This window comes from Quercus lobata, chromosome 9 (assembly GCF_001633185.2).
Source record: "Quercus lobata isolate SW786 chromosome 9, ValleyOak3.0 Primary Assembly, whole genome shotgun sequence".
Lineage (NCBI taxonomy): Eukaryota > Viridiplantae > Streptophyta > Magnoliopsida > Fagales > Fagaceae > Quercus > Quercus lobata.
Genome location: NC_044912.1, coordinates 2,027,141 through 2,048,818, shown reverse-complemented (window position 1 = coordinate 2,048,818; position 21,678 = coordinate 2,027,141). Strand labels below are relative to the sequence as shown.

The window sequence follows — 21,678 nt, the reverse complement described above, 5'->3', positions numbered from 1 at the left end:
ACCCAACATATTTTGGGTTTTTTTTTTTTTTTAGTAATAAAAAACCGTAGATATATTTATTTGTTGTCCCGATTTACAAGCCAAACAATGATCTCTTTATTATTTTTAATAACACATACAAGGGCTAGATAACCCAGATTAACTTTATTACATTTAATGGCTCACTAAAAAATAAATGAACCTAAAATTTTCACAAATTATGAAAATGTCCTTAAGAATTCAAGCGAGTTTCAAAGGATATATCTTGTTTGAGTTTAGAAGTGCCACAAGTTTAAACTAAGAATTTTCATTTAAGAAATGAGGTTGAAGGACGGTCTTAGGAAACCCCAATATTTTCTAGCGAAATTAATTTTTATTAGAAGGTGCAACTATAGAAGTTTTATATTTTTCATCACATTTTTTATAGAATAAGTTTGAGATTGTTATAAGTTACATGATCAAGTTATTATTTACCATGACAACACCATGACTTTTTTTTAATCATTTTAAAAAAATTATGTTAATAATTATTAAATAAGTTATAATTAAAATTATATTCTTTGAGTTAATTAGATATAATATTTTGTTTATTAAAAAAATTATCAATCTTGTATATCATTCAACGTGACTCTTGGCTAAGAGATTTGTTTAATAAGAAAGAATATTATTTAAGAGATCCTTTGCCACAACGGCTTGTTTTCATGTAAATCCCACGCATTGAGTAAGCTTAGAGGTTTTCAATATTAAATAATAAATAGTCAAATAAAAAAAAAATAATAAAAAAATATATAAAAGATATCAAAAACTAAAAAGAAAACACAGCAACCGCCATTTCGAAGTGGTGGTTGTTTATTTCCTACCTGACATTCAACACCAAGCTGTCATTCATTCTTCAATCTCAAAGCAATTCTTCCTTTCGTCTGGGTTCTGGGTTTTTCTAAAAAAGACCTTTACTTTCAATCTTGGTTCTCCAAATTCCCTTCTATTCCTTACCCAAAATCATTGCTTTTTTCGAGTTTTACTTTCTTCCATTTACAATTCTCTTCTATACCCTCTTTTTTCTTTGTGGGGTTCCTCTAATTCTCACAAAATTTAGTCCAAGATTGGATTTTGGCCATTTTGAACACCACCCATTTGATAAATTGCCTAAGAGAATGCATGTTCTTGGTTTAGAATGGTTTTGATGGTTGTTTTTGTGGCAAACTCAGTTGGGAGTTCATAGGAGAAGACCCTTTTGACAAATTTTGCGTTTCAACACCTAGAGTAGTTACTTTGTAATCATGGCGAGTTCTGAGGCACACCCTGATTTGTTGAGGAATACCCCATCAAATATTAAGAGGTTGGAGGTTGAGATTGAACACAGTAAGGGCAGGCAGAAGTATCTTGCGCAGACTAGGAGTCCTTCCGATGGAGGTGATGTTCGGTGGTACTTTTGCAAGGTCCCTTTGGCTGAGAATGGTAAGATTTTTCTTATTTTCAAATAATTTTGGAAGCATATGGTTTATATGGTGCATGGTTTGAGCCCAAAATGCTTGATTTTGTTGTTAAGATTAGAAAATGTAAAGAACTTAAAGTCAATGAGCTCTAGATCAAATGGGCAAATGCACATCCTCTCCTCTCCTTGTAAGAAGATAGTGATAACAAACTTACCTGGCATATGAACTATAGCTCATATGATATCACTAGTGGAGGATGGTCAATGAGCTATAGCAACTGGTATTTTCTTCTCCCATAATAACTGGTTGGAGGGTGAGGTTGTGGGGATCCACTTAATGTGTTTAATTACCAATGGAAAAAGATGTAAAGAAATTTAGGCTTAAGAATCTTACTTTTAGTTCATTACCTTCCTTATTTCATGTACCGTTTATTTCTTGGAAACGTTTAACAATGCAAAAAATAACATCTAAAATTTGATATTCATTCTAGTTCCTCAGTTGCTTGGTGTAATGAGCAAACTGAGAGATATGAGCTGGACTGTGTTATTTTTCTCTCCTTTTATTTTTTTTATTTTTTTGTAAACACAGTTAAGAAAGTAACGTGAGGTGGTTCTATTTGCCATCTGATTTGGTGGTTCTTAGAGTGGAATTAATGTTGGTTGAAAAAAGGGATAAAGTTGAAGGAGAGTGTTTATGGAAAATTTTGAAGTTTGTGAAATGGCTTTGCGCGAGTCTTTATATGCTTAAGTGCATAATTACAAAGTTGTAGCTTCTGCAACCTTTTAATAAGCAAAATTCTTTCCGCAGTTTATCTAAGTTGAAGGGTTTGTTTATTTAAAAAAGAAAAAAAGGAAAAGAGAAATGAAAAATTAAAGGCGACATGTTCAGAATATCTTGAGTATAAGGTAGATTTATGGCATGCTGTAGATGTTAATGGTTTAATCCTTGCATGACGTTGGAGTTTCGAGTTTCATGGCAGATGTAGGAGCTGATTGGCTTCAATTACTAACAAGTTTAATCTTTGATGCTCAATGTAGCACTGAAATATCATTTTGTTGTATTTACCTATAAGAAGATGGTATGGATCCTCATTTTGGGGTTGGGTATGGATTCTCAACATATTAGTTAGGGTCAGCCATATGTATTCTTTGCCTCCATTCTACTCTATCTAAAGTCATATTATATGTTACTCTCTTAATTGACATATCCTTTTTTATTACTTCTAGTAATGTGATTTTAATCTTCCTCTACCTTTTTTCATTCCCTCAACTTTGATAAACTCACTATTTCTTACTGGTGCATTAGTTCCTCTACCTTATTCAATGATTAGGGACTTTACCAATTGAGTTAACTAAAACTCACATTAGATGCTATAAGCTAAAAATTCCTCATAGTATGCTTGTACATTACCTGAAAAATTCTCTATGCTTACCTGTGCAAGTGCCTTGCTTTTGTTTGATATGACCTATACATATTAATCCAGGTTTGCTTGCTTGATGAGTGGGAGAATAGTGTGGTAGGAGTCCCTTTAACATAACTCATTCTGCTGTATGTCTGGAATAAAAAAGCATATATTTGTGTGTGTTGTTTAACACAAATTCACTAGTCATGCTTAGAAAAAAAAGGAGAGAATAATCATGGTGCTTACAAATTCATGAGAAGATTGATATTTCTCCCTTTTATTCTCTGCTAATTTATGATCAAACAACTGCATTGCTTGCTTAATAGCCTTAACATTTCTTTGTATATTTATTTTCATTTTGTTCCTTTTTTAATGTACTTCATGAGCATTAGCACATCAAGGTCAAGTATAAATCTTGACGACATTCTGGTGCTCTTGTTTCTACAGAGCTAGCTGCCTCGGTCCCTCGCACTGAGATAGTGGGCAAGAGCGATTATTTTCGTTTTGGGATGAGGGATTCTCTTGCGATAGAAGCATCTTTCTTGCAGGTAACCTTTTTAGACTTTTTAGCTAGTTTAATAATAAGCTTTTCCCTTCATGTTCATCTTGTATTGCTGGATATCTTTCAGAAACTACAGATGTAGGAAAAAAAAATGCTGAATAGTATCTGTTGATAGTGATTGGTTTAAGCTGGATGATTGTTATTTGTTGAGTTGGCAGCTAATCTAAATGATTTGCTCTATTAATTGAACCACTTCTTGAATCTACATTTACAGCAAGAAGAAGACTTGCTCTCTAGTTGGTGGAAAGAATATGCAGAATGTAGTGAAGGTCCAAGAGGACGACCCAGCTCTAGTAAGGTGGATAAGCAACAAAGTGGATCTTCTTCGGAGGGTGCTCGATCAGCCCAACTATATGAAGTTGAAGAAGAGAGAGTTGGTGTCCCTGTAAAGGGAGGACTCTATGAGGTATCTTTAAAAAAGAATTGTTTCTGCTTTAAGATGCTCTATCTTTCGATATATACATATATATATAGTTTCAGTAAGCTATCTATCTTAATAGTTTTCTTTTTCTGGTGACTTCTTCTTTGAAAATTCCATTTTGAATTGAGACAACTACTAAATTTGATGCATATATTTGTTCTTTGATCAATATAGATGAGAACTTAATAGAATGAATGAAAAAGAGGAAAAGATTGTCCGAGTCTTTAATTTCTTAGCACCTCTCTCAGTGAAGAAAATTTAAGACCTACAAAAGGGATCCTATAGAAAATCAGAAAAAACCAATTCGGGTCTAATGCTTTGTTAACATTTGAGAAAACCATGTTGCTCTTGGGGAAAATGGAAAAAATGGAGGGGGAAAGGGAATGAATATCATGCAGAAGATTGTTTTACCTTATGATATGTCAGTGTGCCTACCTTATGATATGTCAGTGTGCCTTTTTAGATGACAAAGGCCTTGTTTACTTGACCTGTATCTTATTTGGTGATAGTTGATAGTTGTCACTTTTGAGCTCAATTTGAACTTTTATCTATAATTCAAACCCTCATGAATCTCTGCAGAGGTGGAGACTCATAAATCTCACAAGTCAGCACAAAAAAATTGTTTTGGGCTCATGCTTAGAGGACGGTGGTTGACTGAAGTGACCAAGGCCATCTTTTGTAACACTGTTTTGAGTACAGAGTGACCTTTTTAATTCATAATTTAAATCAAACTTGGGTTTGTGTAATTATTTCATTAGCAATCATCAAAGAGTTCTATAGTGGAGATCTATTAGATGCCAATGAGAAGAGAGGACTGATATATGGCGGAACCGCTATACCTTCCTTGAATCAGGACCAAGGATCTGAGGTTTTGTTTTGCTAAACTTATTTTTAGCTTATTCGTTTATTTGGCTAGGTAAAGCTTTTTAAAGCCTAAGCTTTTTAGGTATAGTTGTAAATTTATGCAGCTCTCACATTCACCACTTTGAGGCCATGATGATATTATACGAGCATTTTGTTTGGAATAGGTTAGGAAGCAACCCTTGAACCTGTTGATTGGTTGCCTTGGGCCACCTTTATACATTTTACTAAATTAAGTACCTGCTCCCAACTGCAGTTTTGTTTTTTGGTGGGTTTGGGTGGGGTTAGAATGGGGGCAATAGGGTTCATCAGGTCACCATATTCTTCAGAGGTGTATGCAGTTACATATTTTTAAATGAGCTTCATCTGGACCCATTCTTAGTGATGGGGAATTTTCGTGGATTCTGCTGGTTATATTAGTTGTATTTTCTATTTTGGTCTGTCCAGTTCAAACTTTAAAATTGGAGTGATAGGCTTCCTTAATGCCAACTGTCTATGGCAAGGTTCACAACAGGATCCTCTCAAGAGCCATTTGCCGTCCCTCAACTCTGAGTCTGAATTTGTTTCTAATATAATTTGTAGCATCCACCAGCCTCCCCCGAACTCTGAATCTGATTTTGTTTCGTATATTATTTGTTGTTAATTATAGACAATTACCTTAAATCATATATCTTCTTTGATCCTTTTGTTAATTTTACAATTTTGATGTATTTATTTTAGTGTCTGAAAAATTTCTTAGAAATGATATTCTATGGTTTTATAGGCATTTTGAAGAACTTTGTTGTTTTTGTTTAACTTAAATCGTTGTTTGTAAAAGTGAAATTACAATATTTATGCAGGTAGATTTAGTGAAAAGACATTGTTTCCCTGTTTATTGGAATGGAGAAAATCGGCGTGTTTTAAGAGGTCATTGGTTTGCCCGTAAGGGGGGCCTTGATTGGCTTCCACTTCGTGAAGATGTAGCTGAACAACTGGAGATTGCATATCGTAGCCAGGTTTGCTACAATACTGGGTTTTGACATTTTGGATTATTATGTCTTTTGACTACGAGGATTTTATATGTATTCTATTCATTACTGCTAGTTGTCTGTTATGTTTCAAGCGTGTATATGTACGACACTAGAGTAAGAAAATTTGAAATTTACGTGGATGTTGAAGATTGTGTTTTCTTCTTTAAGCCTAAAGAGTACATAATTTCAGGTCCATGGTATAGCTTTCAGTTGTTGCAGTCTGCATATTCCTTTTTAAAGATTTTAAAAATTTTAAAACATTTAAAGTTAATATAAGATCTTTGCACCCTTTGGTTAAGTGGAGATTTGAGCATTTCTTTGTTTGTTTGTTTTTTTTTTTTTTTTTTTTGTTTTGTTTTGTTTTGTTTTTTTTTTTTTTAATTTTTTAATTTTTTTATCTTGTTTATTAAGTTATAAACAGATGATAAAAATGAATTTCTTGTATCCAGGTTTGGCACCGTCGAACATTTCAACCATCGGGTCTTTTTGCAGCTCGAGTTGATTTGCAAGGCTCTACCCCAGTATGTGTATTGTTTTTGTAAAGCAAGAGTCCCATTTAACTCATTGTTAATATCTGGTGCATGAATACATCTTGGGGCTGTTCTTGTAGTGGTTGCATGCACTTTTTACTGGAGAAGATGATACTTGGGAGGCTTGGCTCAATGTTGATGCTTCTGGTTTTTCTGGTGTAATGGGTTTTAGTGGAAGTGGAATTAAGATAAGGCGTGGCTATTCCACATCTCACTCACCAAAACCTACCCAGGTTTCTAAATTTTTTCCTCTTTAGTTTTGTAGAAACTTTATAGCTTTCCTTTTTATTTCCTGTTATATGTTTGTACAACATATATGGCTTATGCCGATGGTGTTTTTACTCATTCCCCCTTGAAAATAAGGGTGGAGGGTTCCTGCATGGGGGTGTGAGTTGTGTTTATACTTTACATACAAACACAGACATCCCCCCGACCCACCAACACACACAAAAACACACACACACACAAACAAAAGGAAAAACCCCCACATATGTTATGCTTGTATGCGTGTGTATGGGAACAGTTGTTTCCATTTATATAATGGCTGCTACCCCCTGCCTCCCCCGCCTTTATCTCTTTTAACAATCATTTGATCTCCCCCGTCTATTTCTCTTTAGGATGAATTACGTCAGCAAAAGGAGGAAGAAATGGATGATTACTGTTCACAGGTACGCACCATAGCATTCTTCTTGTTATGAGTTTGTTCATTTTTTTAATGCACTTTGTTTGTAATATTTGTATGTTTGTCCCTATATTTTCCCCCCTCTTCTAATTTAGACATGTTGTCTCCATTAAAACTTTAAGAATCTTGTAACGGTTTTGATATTACAAATATGAGGTGTGGGAGGATAAATATATGAGTGATATCTTTTAAGTAGTCTCAAGCATTTCCTCAGTTCAATGGACAACAGATTTTTTATTTTTTATGCGAATGGACAATGAATTGGGTGCGGTGTTACCATGGTAGCTAAGCAACTAGTGTTTTGTTTGTAACTAAAGAAACTGTGCATGTTTATAGTTAATGCGATTAGATGTTGAACACAATTTTTAAACCTGTGGGCTGCATATCTAATAATTTGGGCCATCCAATGTAACATAAAGTTATGTGGCCAGAACAATTTATAATCAACTTACATTTTGGCTATTAGATAGTTTCATCTGTGTTTTTCCACAATTGTTTACATAAAATTATAATTTTAAGAGATATTTTGTAAAGAATATTATCTTGGGCTTAATTTGTTCTACAGCATATTTGGAGGGCTGTTTGTATTGTCTCTTTAATTTGAAGGTAAGGTCTGTTTCAATTATTAAAAGCAACTTCAAATTAGAAAGCCAGATATTTGATTATGGCAGTACAGCATGCTTGATGTTTTTTATTCATAGATGGCTTGATCTTCCTTTGTAGGCTGTAATGGAGCTGATTGAACTTCTTGTTTAAGCTAGGCTCGAGCTCCACTTGAACACTTCAACTTAAGCTCCAGCTAGGTTCAGTCACCATTTAGGGGCCCATGTCACCCAAGGGAATTTGGTTAAGCATTTTTTCTTCCAGTATTTATCTGTTTTTATAGAAAGTGTCACCCCCCTATTATCTGCTCTTGTTCAATGTGGGTCACATAAGTATGGTGGGGATTAGGTTAAGCACAGAAGTTTTAAGAATCAGAGGATAGAACCTCACTCAGGTACTTAATTTTTTTTTTTTGGGGGGGGGGGGGGTATATGGGAGGTAGTTTGAGAGCTCCCACAATTTTACATCTTTGCATGATTCTAACCTGATCAGGAAAGAGTAAGATTGAATTAGCCATTCCTTAGCAGGTTTAAGTGGACCTTGTGATCGCTTGAGCTATTGGGTTTCCTTGGGCTTTCAGTGTCACTTTCTAATATGGGGCTTGCTTGTGACTATTTATGTCCTTCTAAAAGAGCGGGTTCATAAGCGAAGTTGTACTATGTTCGAGTTTGACCTGCTTTTATTGAGCTTGGGATTTGCATGTTTTTTATATGAAATGAGACCAGCTGTGCATCAGTTGTTTGCAAATGGCTTGACTCAGTTGCAGCCTTCAATAACTCTTCTGTGATAGACAAAAAGGGGAAAGATAACGTTATTTATTTATATTCATTTTCTCTGTTTCAACTTTTCCTTTCTTCTTTTGGATCCATGGTATGGCAACCATGTCCAAAGACATGTTCCATGCAAGTGTTACCGGCTTGTTTTGTTGAGACAGGTGTGTTAAGGGACAAGTCCATATGCATAACTAGATTTCATGTATTGAATGTATTGAACCCAGAAACTCATCTTCCTCTTTAGTATTCAACATAATAAACTACCATATCATTTAAATGATCTTTTTCTGACTGAAATTGTTCTAGGTACCTGTTCAACACTTAGTTTTTATGATTCATGGTATTGGTCAAAGGTTGGAGAAGTCTAATTTGGTTGATGATGTTACTAATTTTCGCCATGTCACATCAAGTCTTGCTGAACGTCACCTTACTTCACACCAACGTGGCACTCAGAGAGTCCTTTTCATCCCATGCCAGGTAAATGCTGCCAATTTATTTTGTGGATATTTTTTTGGTTACATGACTAAAGAATTCCTAGGCATTTAGTTTCCTGTGATATTGACAAGATCAAGCTTTGTTTATTTGAGGAAAATAGGATATAGAAAATATGAATGTATGGATGAGGTTGGACAAGCTATTTCTTATGGTGATAACTATCTTCCTCCTTTCCCTTTTTTTTCAAAATTTTTTAATTGATAATTTAAAACCCTGTGGGTTTTGAATTCACAAACTCACCTTCCACCCATTCTTGTGGAGGAGGATTTGCAGTTTGAGCCAAAGCTGTTCAATTTCTCTCTCTCTCTCTCTCTCTCTCTCTTTCTTTGGTGGTTAAATGTGAGATTATCATAATGTTTAGACTATATTGAATCAGTCACATAATTTGAGATGAATGGGGAGTGAATGTGCTTATAATCTTCTCAAACTGATATGCCATTCAAAAGGTGGAAGCTCTCTCCTTCAACTTAGAGCATTATAGCACATTTATCATCAAATTATAGGGGTTTCTTAAGCTGCAAATTCTATTATAGGTCACTTGTTACTGCTTTGTAGTATTCTACAATCAGTCTTGGGCATTTTGTTTTAAATTTATTGTAGAGATTTATGCCATTAACAAATTCACCATTAGTTTTCTATTTTCATAGAGATGGCTATGCAATTAGCATGGTCCCTACATATTTAAGCTATTCCTGAAAGGAAAACAAATTGATTCATTGATTGTTGCAAACATTGATAACAATGGTCCTAGCAATCTATTGGTGTAAGCATGTTTAAACCATTTTCTGAAAAATAGAAGCAGCATAAGAAGTAGATTGAAGCTGAAAGTATTTTTGGGTTTGCTTTTAAACAAATCTTTGGAGGACATAATTTGCAATGTTTTAAAGCAAGAAAAGTTCTTTAAATAAAATTGTTAACTAGATAGTACCCTATGTTAAGTGGTGCAAGTTGTAAGGAATTCAAATTGTTTTCAAAAAGGATAACGGTTCTTCTGTCTCATTTTTTGAAAGATTTGAGTGCTTGGGTTGGGGTGTATATCTTGTTAATTGGAGTATTTGGTGTTTGTATGTACTCTAACTAACTTGATGGTATTTGTATTCTAGTGGAGAAAGGGCTTGAAGCTTAGTGGTGAAGCTGCAGTTGACAAAATTACTTTAGATGGAGTTCGAGGTTTGCGTGTCACGTTGAGTGCAACTGTTCATGATGTCTTATACTACATGAGCCCCATTTATTGTCAGGATATTATTGACTCGGTATGGCTCTTGCGTTCTCTTGGTAGTCATTTTTGTTTCTATTTTTTAGTTCTTTATGTATAATTAGGTTGAATCTATTTAATTTCAATAAAATCATCACTTATTGGAAAAAGGATTTTTTCAACTCCGCACTTCTAACTATCCATCCATTTTATAATATTCTGTTGGAGATATCATGTTCATTGTTGGCAATTCTTAAGCATCTTCATAATTCATATTTTATCAGGGATACTTTTTTTTTATTAATCTGTCTATATCATAGGAATTTTTCTCCTTCCAGCGGGGGGTAGATAGGAATTCATGTATTGAGTTAAGTTGTTGGAGGCTTAATTCATTAGTACATTAATATTCTAAAACAGTATAAGAAGGTTAATTCATAAGTATATTAATACATAGGTACATTAACTCAGTTCCTGGCTTCCTTTTAATTGTTGGGGGGTGGGGGGGGGGGGGAATGAAGGAATTTCATTATATGGAAATAATGATACTCTAATGTTGCTACATAAGCTTTTGAAAGTCTACATTTTTTTCACTGTCATTATTCTAATATATATTTTAAATTGAAATTAAATTCTACAAACCTTCTTTATTTACATCCTCCGCTAAATCTTTCCACATCATATTTTCTTTAAATATTATAATATAGTTCTATATAGAAACACCATACTAATAAATATGCCTATTAATAGCTACCATAAATATCAAATTTCATAGTTAGTGAAAAGAGAGAGAGAGAGAGAGAGAGACAATTATATTTTGTTTTGTTTTTCTCTACATTACATGGGTTATTGATTAGTTCTTTTATTAAAAGGAAGTTTAGTGTACATGATCATACATCAAGAACTAAAATACCATGATAAACAACTGATGGGGTTTCCTTACAAAAAAAAAAAAAAACCCTACTGTTTGGGCAATTATTCTTATTTAAGTAGTGGGAGAGGAAGAAATTTCATTCCATGAAAATAATGAAACATCACCTATAAAAAAAAATGAAAAAATTGAAACTTTATATTCCTTTATTAGACTATTAAGGAAGGTTGGTCTACATTATCATACAGCAAGTTTTACAATACCATGATGAACACATGTTGGGGCTTCCTTAAAATAACAGCACCATCAAAGCTGTAGTCCCAAAAAAACTGTTTGGGAAATTATTCTCTATTTAAGAAGTGGGACAGTGATCAGATTAAGATCCAATCAATTTAAGAGTATTCATGATATTCTAACATCCAAGTGTCAAATGGGTATCAATTGCACCATATGACTGTAGGTAAACAAGATTAGAAAGAACTGGCTGGTGCAGCATAAAGCTGATGCAATACCAGTCATGACGAGGTAGATTTACAATAAAGAAACAGATTATAGCAAAAGGTAGGGAGAGGTATAAGAGTTTGGGTCTCCAGGCTCTAGAGCCACAAGAGATTTTTTAAGTCTTAAATTTCAGATATCATATGAAAAAAGAAAAAAACTGTGTTCATAAGGCGCTTAGAAGTTAGAATAAACAGTTTTTTTTTTTTTTTTTTTTTTTTTTTTTTTTTTTTTTTTTTTTTTCTGATAAACAGATTCATATCAGCCTTGTAGGATTTTTTTGGGTAAAAGGTATACACTGAAGATGTGCTCTGGGTTTGGTCTCATAGGAATTTGGTTATGATCAATGAGAGGATCATTAGAGGATTTTTATGCATACATATGTATACATATGCAACAGTTGCAAGGGATTTGCTGATCATAGTTATTGATTAAGGAATTCTTCATGCATTACCTTTTGTTGGAGATATCTTGAGCATATAAGATTACATTGATTTGTATTCTTTTTTGAAATGACATTAATAGATATATTTGTATTAAATATTTTATAACTATTTATTTTCTTCCTCAGCAACTTCAGCTGTTGCTTTGAAAAAGTAAATTTTTTTAATTAGTAGTGACCAACTCAAGCTATTAAGGACATTGGAGGTAACAGCATGATTAGTGCTTGAATTGATAAAAATACTTCCTCCTCCAGGTATCCATCCAATTAAATCGGTTATACTTGAAGTTTCTGAAGAGGAATCCAGGCTATGATGGAAAGGTTTGCAGCGGAATGCATCCCTGGTTTTTCTAATTTTTTAAAATGAAATATAAGTTATGTGCATAGAATGATATGAATCATGCTAACATTTATATAGGTTTCAATATATGGGCATTCGTTGGGAAGTGTCCTTTCCTATGATATTCTCTGTCATCAGGAGAATTTATCCTCCCCATTTCCAATGGATTGGATGTACAAAGGACATGCTAGAAATGAAGAATCATCTCCTGATGTGAACAACCAGTCTTCTCTGTGTGACTCTTTGACAAATCTGGAGGATAAAGATTTCATGGTTGTTAATGAAACTGAGGACAGGGTGGATCACTTTGAGGACAAGATTACTTCACAAACAGATTTAGATGCTGAAAACGAGGAAGGAGATGCTGAAGATTCCTCAATAATTGTGGGTCCTATCAATTCAGATTTAGATGAACTTACTGCAAAGGCTATGGACTCCAAGCAACCAGGTGGTGAGAAAGATGTTGATGAATTACTTTGTGATTCTAGTGACATACTTTCTCAGAAGAGGGATGCCTTGAGTGAAACTACGAAGATGGATTCTAGCATCCAGATTGAGGGTTTGGAGAAAATGACAGAGGACATGTGTGAAGATGAAGGCAATAAAAACAAAGCAATCAAATTGCTGAAGAAAGAGGTGTGACTATAAAAAATTATCATTTTTCTTCATGGGTTTCTATGGAACCTTTTGTATAACATGTAATATTTGCTGCTTCAGATTGATTCGTTAAAGACCAAAATAGTGGAATTGGAAAAGCAATGTGGTGGTGGAGATGCAAGGTTGCATCAAGGTGACCTCCAATCTTCACATAAAATTTTCCCCCCTTTTTTTGTGTTTATGTCTGAGATTTGATGTGTAAAATATACAGGAACTAAGGAGGATCTTACAACTATTCAAGAGCAACACATAGATGAGAAGCTGCCATCTGGGCAAGATGATGCACCAATGAATTACACCCCATATATTAAGTACACGAAGCTTGAATTTAAGGTAAAGAAGGGCGATTTCTGGATCCTTTATTGTGCAATTTCTTTTGTCCTTTTTGCATAATGGAGTTCCTTGTTCTTTACTTTATCTAGTGCTTGTGGATTTTCAAAAGTAAATGCTTGCATCTCTGAAGAAGAATGAAATTGGTTCTATGTTTAGTTGCAAATCATATCTGCTCATATTTTAGAATGGGTATATTTTCTCATATGACTAAAATCTTTTACATCAGGTTGACACATTCTTTGCAGTTGGATCGCCTCTTGGAGTATTCCTTGCCCTTCGTAATATTCGTATTGGCATTGGTAAGAGTTAATATGCATATGGATTTAAGACCCTGTATATGTATTGGTGCATGGATATCCTTTTTACTAAGAATGTTGATATCTCTCTGAAATCTTCCAAAGTTCTTAAATGGTTATAATTATCTTATGATTAATTAGTCCAGATATTTAGTTCGTACTGATAGTATAACTTTCTTTTCAAGTATGAGCTAAAGTGTTTAACATCATGTGTTTATACTTCCATGTAAAATTTCCGCTTTTTTAGAGACTAAAATGTAACTGAACTTGATGCTCAAAGTTTCTAATGAATTTTCATTCCAATACTTATTTGTGGACAAGAGCTTTTGTATTTCTTAATTTTGAGTTGGGCTCTAACTATTTTTTTACTTTATTTAAATGTGATCTACCTGATAAATATGCAGAGGTCTATGGGAAAGTTAGTTATCTATAACGCTCCATTTGTTTCAATGGAAAATCTTGTGTAAAGATAGTTTTCCGTGTTTTCCAGTGTTTGGTAGTATAAAAAAAGATAAGTCAAAGGAAAACTATCTTTGGTTAACATAAAAGTATGGCTTATTTTTAGAGATTGTTTTCCACTAATTTTTTTTGAAAAACAACTCTATCTTACAGCAAACTAAATAAGGGAAGTTAGGAGGTTGTTTTTCAACTCATTTAAAATTACTACCAAACATTGAAAAATGAAATAGTTTTATTGAAAATAATTCTTGAAAAATGACTCATTTTCTAGAAAACATTATTGTTGAAACAAACAGAGAAATGAGTTTGTGGTTTGTGTTCTCCTAGTAATGGGCATAGGTTTGTTTAGGATTTGGTGAATTTTGGTCGGTGTCAGTCTTTTCTCTTGGGGTTGCTAATTTGCTTTGTAGCTTTAGGCTGTGTCTTTTTCTTTAGTTTTGAATTTCTGTTTCTCTTTTATAAAATTAAGTAGTTTCAGATACGTGTTCCAGATTTAATGACTTGCTTTTCGTCTTCATCCCAGGAAAAGGAAAGGAATATTGGGAAGAAGAAAATATAAGTGAAGAGATGCCAGCCTGTCAGCAAATGTTTAACATTTTTCACCCGTTTGATCCTGTGGCATACAGGTCAGTCATAGTTCCTCTATTACATTGATGTTTCTCGTTTTTGTTTTGTTTTCATTTGCTTAGTAGACATTGTATTTTGTTAGAATTAGGTGTATGAAGGGCTGGATGTGGTTTCAACCAGCTAGTTTGTCTTTCCTCTTCTTGATTTTGTTGGTGGATTGATTTCTGTGTGCTAGTTTCTGGTTCCATTTTTATTGATTTATTCATCATTATTTGATTCCTCTTGCATACTTAGACGTGTACTTGGGTTGCAACTTGCAACCTTCCAATGAACTTATTTGGTAAGTACTTTTAATTAGATCTGTGTAAAAGTAAGTACTTTTAATTAGATCTGTGTAAAAGATGTAGTGTTGATGGCTAGAGAGGAGAGAATATAAAAAGATTGTGTGAGCTTAACTCCAGAGTGGCTGCCTTCTCTTTTATATATCATTTATGAAGTAAAATTTCAAGTTTTCTCATGTTGAATATTAACAAAAGAAAAGAGAAAATGGTGCATGTAAGGCATTGCATTGCTTACTTTTAAGGGAAAATGATGTAAGCAAGACATATATTTAAGTGTGCTATTTAATAAATTTTAACTCGACTGCTGGAAATGGAGAAGGGCCCCCTTTCCTCCTCCACTCTCTTGCTCTTTCTACAAACTGATACAAATGCACACACACCTACCCCTTTTGTACTTTGCACAAACATACACATCAAACCATGGTGGTGTAAATCAGCTATAAGTTTTGTTATAGTTGTTACCATTTTTCCCTTTTATATTATTTATTTGAATTTGGTAATCTATGGCAACATTACAGCACATTAAAGAATATTTTTTGAAATTTCTTACAGAATAGAACCACTTGTCTGCAAAGAATACACCAATAAACGCCCTGTTCTTATACCTTACCACAAGGGTGGAAGGCGGTTGCATATTGGATTCCAGGTACGGCTCTTTAACAACACATAAATGTGGATTAAAGTCTCGTTCTCTCCCTGTTTTTAATATGCTCATGGTCTGTGGTGTAGGAATTTACTGAAGATTTGGCGACTCGTTCTCATGCAATCATGGATCATCTACACTCCATAAGGGTGGGCTCTATTAACCCTTCCAAAGTTAATATATCTCTCTAATTTCTTACATGCAAGAGTTTTATTTTTCAGATATAGATCTTAAAGAATGAGTCTAATATGCAAGTCCTGTGTCATAATTGGCATGTGATTCCATTCTTCTTTGAGAGTTCTCAACGTAGAACGGATTTTCATGAATAATAAATAAAAGGGAAAAACAAATCCTAGACTTCACCACCTAAGGATGCTTAGAATCACTACCAACTTCTAGAGAAAACTCTAACTCAAATTTATTTATTCAAATTGAACTATCTCAAACTATTCTTGGAGTCTCTTTTTAATAGGCTTCAAGGCTTACATCACGTTACAATTACATCCCATGAAATCCTCAATAAAATTAAAGCCAAAATTTTAAACTCAAAATTCCAAAATGAAATCTTGTATCTTAAATAAGAAAATATTTGTAATAAATAAATGTTAGAATTATGGTTAAATGATTAAATTAACCATTTTCTAATACCTTAAGCTTTTGGGGAATTAGTAATTCAACATGGTATTAGAGAAGGAAGTCCTAAGTTTGATCATTGTCTCCACTGTACCTCCCATTTAAAATTTTAAAAACCCCGTATGTTGGGTCTCATTTATCAAGGGGGATTCTAAGCCCACATGTGAGGGGGAGTATTAGAATTATGATTAAATTCATCATTTCCTAATAGCTTAAGCTTTTGGGAGAATCGGTAATTTGACAATAAACTTTGAATAAATTTGATTGTGCTCTCTACATCACCTCTTTTTGTCAGGGTCACTGGATCTTTACACACATTCTTTAACTACTTTTCTAAGCTTTATGTCAGCCACAAGTTTTAATTTCAAATGCGTAGTAACATTACATTCTGAAGAGCTGTAAGATAATATAACTTCCTTGATTACAAATTAATAGTGGAAGATAAAGAATATTGTAGTAAATATGTGGCTATGGTTTGGAGATGCTCCCTTCTGCTTCAAATTTTTTTGCTAACATCTTAATTGTCGTCTGAAACTTTGGTTTTATTTCTCTTGGTGATTGATCAGCACCTGCCTTTTGATCAAGTTTTCTATCCTTTTTGCCTGCTTTGAGCAAGCAGATTTTAGGTGATCATATGGTTTCTCTTTAGACATATTACTAGGTTAAAATTTCAGTTTAGGGTACCTGCATTATGGAAATAGGTTAAATGGTTCTTGTAAATGAAGTTGGCAGAGAGGAGTAAGAAAAGGGCTCATAAAGGAGTTCACAACATTTTGAGTGGGGCTTCAAAAAGAATCTAGATATGGAAAGCTTTGGGTGGGGGAAGGTTGCTTTAGTTTAACCTTGCCTTTGCATTTTTCTTTTTCTTTTTAATATCACTAACTGGGATTATAATTCCCAACTTATTAGTGGGAAATCAAATGTCTCTTTGAAGATAAATGAGATTGAAAATGAAATAGAGTATTCTTTAGTAATTTTAAAGGGGCATGTGCCTGGGGGCGGGGTTTCATTTCTTTGAAATTGTGGCTATGCTATTTGGTGAAATTTAAAGGTGGATTTGCCAATGAGCTGTGGTCAATTGGCACTTCCTTGCCCCTTAGAATGGGGTGGACAGATTTTGAAATCCACTAGATGCATGTATAACTTGCCACTTATAAAAATAATGTTGGAGTTTGAGCTCTTGAATCTGTTGGTTTCAAGTACAATGGCACTTGTACACCACTAGTTATAAATTTAAATCTGGAAGAAATGCCTTAATCTGGAAATACCACTTTTATATACTTATGTATGTGACTTTTAAATAGTTTATTTTTGCTAAATAGTTAAAAGTAAACATTCGTCCTCTTCTAATCCTAGAAGTTGAAATATTTTCCAAATTAATCTTAAGATTGTCACATATACTAAAGCTTCTACTTGATTGGTGGGTTTGATTTTGGCTTGACCCATAATTTAGCATGGCCATTGTCAGGTTCCCATTTCTCTCAACTTTGAATGAAGTAGTGTGTATGTGCATCCAAATTGACTACACTGGTTGGGCTGGTTTCCAGTTTGGGAGGATAGAATGCTAGCTCAATAAGTAATCATGTAAATATAAATAATCTCATATTGTTTCTGTTTATGATTAACTGTTCTTGTATTCATTTATAGTACTAATGACGTTGAGCTTCAGTCGGGCCCCTCAATTGCTCTGTTATATTTTACCATATTATATGTGTGTGGTGTTTGCTTTTTACTCATGCAAGATGTTAAGTTCTAAGCTGTATGCCGTTTAAACAGGTCAAAGTACTCACAGTTTGCCAATCCAGAAGCATGGATAGACTAGAAGGTAACATTATCTTTCACCCTTCTGTTTTGCATTACTTTTCCTGTTTCCCCCCTTTCATTGTTACTTCATATTCTCCTCCTTCTGTTCATAAAGGTAAGGAGGATTGGGGTAATATATGTTAACAGAGTGGTACTCTTCCAAGTATCTACATCAACCCCCCACCCCCCTTTCTCCATGCCCCTGTTTTTTTCACAAAAAGAAACAAGAAAAACAGAGAAAAATAAATCAAACTGTTGCCTCACGACCAAAAAATAATTTTGATACTATAATCCAGCTCCACTGAGTGGTGGCTCAAACTAATCCGTATTTATTATGGAAATCCATTTTTTGCTATCTAAGCCTATCTACGGTTGTGTGCTGAAGTATTTTAATCAATCTTATATTCTTTGATCTATATTATTAATACGTGTAAAAATTATAATGTTTATATTGCAGAAGAGGGAGAGGATTCCCAAGAAAAAGAGGGGAGATCCTATGGTTCTCTTATGATTCAGAGATTAACTGGAAGTGAAGAAGGACGGATTGATCACATGCTTCAAGTGCGTTGTTTTACCAATTTGATGCTAAATCTTACAACCATGTACATGGTCATGCACATGCACATACTGATACTGCACATATATTTCTAATGATAACTGGGATTAGCATCTTGCATTTGTTTCTTGTTAGAAGTCATTAAAAATGGATAAGGTAGTGCCAGTTCAACATACAAGGACCTAATCTGATCATTGGAGCAGCTTTCTTGCTAGATTCTTTGTATGTATCCCCACCTTGTTGCATGCTAATCTTAAAACAAGGATATGGACATGGTCCTGTGTACCCAGCTCATGTAGGTCTTAGACATGGCAGCATTAAGATAAATGCCATGATGTGAATGTTAAGGGGGTTCAGATGGATGACTCACAACATGGAAAATCAAATGAGGAGTTGAGATATTGATGCAAAGATTGGCATTGCATCAATCAAGGATAAGATGCGGGAGTCACCTCAGATGGTTCATTATGTGTAATGAAGATCTACAGATGCACTAGTTTAAAAAAGTTGATACAAGTGGAAGGAGTGTTAACAGTAAGCCGGTAAGGGGATTAAAAAAATACATGGGTATTAGTAAGAGGATTTCCAAAGAGTTAGCAAAGAACATGACTTTTGAAGTGTTGAAGTGGAAAAAGACTCATGTAACTGATATCAATGTTGTGATTGAGATTAAGTTGAACTTGAGTTGTATTTGCATGTTGAAATATGTCTTTCCAATGATAGTTTGATGTTGTTCGTGCAGGATAAAACATTTGAGCATCCATACTTACAAGCCCTTGGAGCACATACGTAAGTACCCGCTTTCTACTTTCTTAAAAAAGTCATTTTATACATAATTTTGGTTCTGTCAAGTATTGCTTGTTATTGGGCAAGTACTTACTATCTACAATGTGTGCAACTATTATCATCTGCCTTCCATCATTAACTTCTCGTTTGAACATTTGGCACAAAATGTTCATGCAATTAGCATGTAATGATTAATGTATCTGATCCCACCAAACCATGTTTAAGCAACAACTATCACTATGATTCTTCTTATGTGTTTACATTTATTGGCCTTTTTTTGCATTTTTTCAAGCTATCCTATTTGGTTCTTATCTAATAATCTGTTTCTGGTTAGTTCTTATCTAATAATCTGTTTCTGCTAACCATAAGGTTTTCACAATGTCAATGATTACTATATGCTTGCAGTTGCTAAAAAGTTTTTCTTTTTTCGTTTCTCTTTCTTATTCTTACACCACAGAAGGGTTAAAACATTTTTAACAAAATGTTAGATTGAGTTTAGGATATTTATGTTCTCAGAATTTCTTTTTCGTCTGTTCATAATCATTTGATAAATTGCAGTAATCTTTTTCATTTGTTTGTAATTGTTAAATTACCGATTGTCCCAAAAGCTTAAGCTATTAGTATATGGTAAATTTAATCATTTAATCATAAACTTCTTACACTCCCCCTCACATGTGGGCTGAAACTATCTTTTAAAAGGTGAGGCCAAACACGTGAGAATTTAAATCAGAGGTAGAATGGAGGAGACAAGGATCAAACTTAGGATCTCCTGCTTTGATGCCATGTTAAATTATCGTTGTCCCAAAAGCTTAAGCTATTAGGATATGGTAAATTTAATCATTTAACCATATACTTCTAACAGTAATCTTGTTTATGACTAGGAAACTGAATTAATAACATAACTACAAAGAACAGATGTAGCACCAGCTTGAATTAATAACATACGTGCAACAGCAAAATCCGTAGGCAACAAAAATTGTCACAAATCCATAATTTCAATCAGAAAGAAAGAGAAGTTGCAGAATTGGAGAAAAAGATTAGGGAAAATTACATTTTACACCATTATTTTGGGGGTTCTTTCAAATATAACCCAATAATTGTGGTTCCAAAATAAATCCTATAATTTCAAAAGTTTCAATTAAAATCGTGAAGTTTAAGACTGTTACAAATTAAACCTTATAGTTTTGTTAGTTTCAAACTCTGGACTTTTAAAATCGTATCACTTTAAACTCTAGGCCTTTTGAGTTTGATTGTGGGGTTTAAAAATTTAGCAGTTTTCTTCTCCTTTATCCCCATTCTCTGTAGTGGGGAATATAATAACAGACAAGTAACTTGAGCTTGCATGTTGTGTTGCTTTTGTACATTGATCTTCTTTTAATTTGTGAATCTTGGCATACAGAAACTATTGGAGGGATCATGATACCGCACTTTTCATATTAAAACACTTGTATCGAGATATACCTGAAGACCCCAACTCACCTGTGGAATCTAGTGGGGGCAACTCAAAAGAAGAAAGTGGTTCCACAGGTTGGTCTGATCAAAGAGAGACTGTTGATGAAGAACTTCCATTAACATTCTCTGACACAGTTATGGTTAGAAATTTTTCAAGAAAAGCCAAGAAGATTTGGAAGAAGCTCTGATGATAGCAGCAGTATTCGAATTCTTGCTGCATGCCTTTAGATGCATCATGCAAGTGCAATTGATGACAATGAAAGCAATTTTTGTTATTATCATATCACTGCATTCTGGGCCAATTATCTCATATTTTTAACATTGCAGAAAAGTCCTGAAATTTATGATTGTGTCATGCTGCGATGGGAATGCTAGTCAAAGTTACAATGAAAAGTATATGCCATTGTCCACACCAAGGCTCACCCCTGAAATGTTGTTTGAGAATGAGGGGAGTGGGTTAGTTGTGCTATGTAGCAGAGTAGTAGTTGGTTAAATGGAAGTATACTTGAAACTAATCCCTATGGGATTTAGGTGAAATCAAATGGACATATACAAAAAGTGTATAGTGTTGTTCAAAAAAACATGTAGACAGTGACATACAATAGAATGATATAGAAAGGTGTTAATGGAACTCTCTCTCTCTCTCTGTGGGTGATGAGAATTGCAAAAGATGGTGTAAATTTGTAGCTTTATTGTATAAAAATACTCCTTTTGTGGTGATTTTTTGAGCTATCAAATGGAAAACTGTCGTGGTGTGTAACTTTAAAAATCAATTCACTATATTGAAATACTATTTAGTCATGTTAATATTTTTCTACAAGCCGACAGATGGATAAATAAGGTTAAGCAAGTTGTTGCTTAAGATGATTGGCAACTAGTAGTGGTATAAATCCTAGCTACGAACCCACCGAGGCCGATTTGTGCATTACAAAATCATGGCAAAGAGATCAAGTCATGGGAATAACATCCATGGTTTAAACAAAAAAAAAAAAGGTTTATTGTCATTCCAAAAATGTACTATTTTAATGTTGTCAAACCCTCCAACATGGGCGTTA

The 21,678-nt window shown here is 33.9% G+C and overlaps 1 protein-coding gene across 2 annotated transcripts; it reads left to right on the top strand.

Annotated features, from left to right (window-relative positions):
• Nucleotides 1-799: 799 nt before the first annotated feature.
• LOC115959004 (phospholipase SGR2) lies at nt 800-21,343 on the top strand. Of its 2 annotated transcripts, none has more exons than XM_031077297.1 (21): nt 800-1,437; nt 3,265-3,365; nt 3,594-3,785; nt 5,501-5,656; nt 6,121-6,192; nt 6,282-6,434; nt 6,819-6,869; nt 8,566-8,736; nt 9,858-10,007; nt 12,013-12,078; nt 12,176-12,733; nt 12,815-12,887; nt 12,966-13,087; nt 13,314-13,386; nt 14,366-14,468; nt 15,303-15,396; nt 15,480-15,542; nt 17,803-17,851; nt 18,287-18,413; nt 19,128-19,174; nt 20,571-20,713. In XM_031077297.1, the coding sequence occupies exons 1-21, from the start codon at nt 1,260-1,262 to the stop codon at nt 20,609-20,611; spliced, it is 2,640 nt and encodes an 879-aa protein (XP_030933157.1). In that variant the 5' UTR covers nt 800-1,259; the 3' UTR covers nt 20,612-20,713. The 2 variants fall into 2 exon arrangements, with proteins under 2 accessions (XP_030933157.1, XP_030933156.1); XM_031077296.1 differs by having other exon boundaries at nt 801-1,437; nt 18,287-18,390; nt 20,571-21,343.
• The last annotated feature ends 335 nt before the right edge of the window (nt 21,344-21,678 follow it).

Excerpts from the sequence above, each read along its gene's own strand:
- LOC115959004 (XM_031077296.1), top strand. The coding sequence starts at position 1,260 with ATGGCGAGTTCTGAGGCACACCCTGATTTGTTGAGGAATACCCCATCA. Across the intron at positions 6,435-6,818 it reads ACTCACCAAAACCTACCCAG|GATGAATTACGTCAGCAAAA; the intron begins GTTTCTAAATTT and ends ATTTCTCTTTAG. Across the intron at positions 14,469-15,302 it reads TTTGATCCTGTGGCATACAG|AATAGAACCACTTGTCTGCA; the intron begins GTCAGTCATAGT and ends AATTTCTTACAG.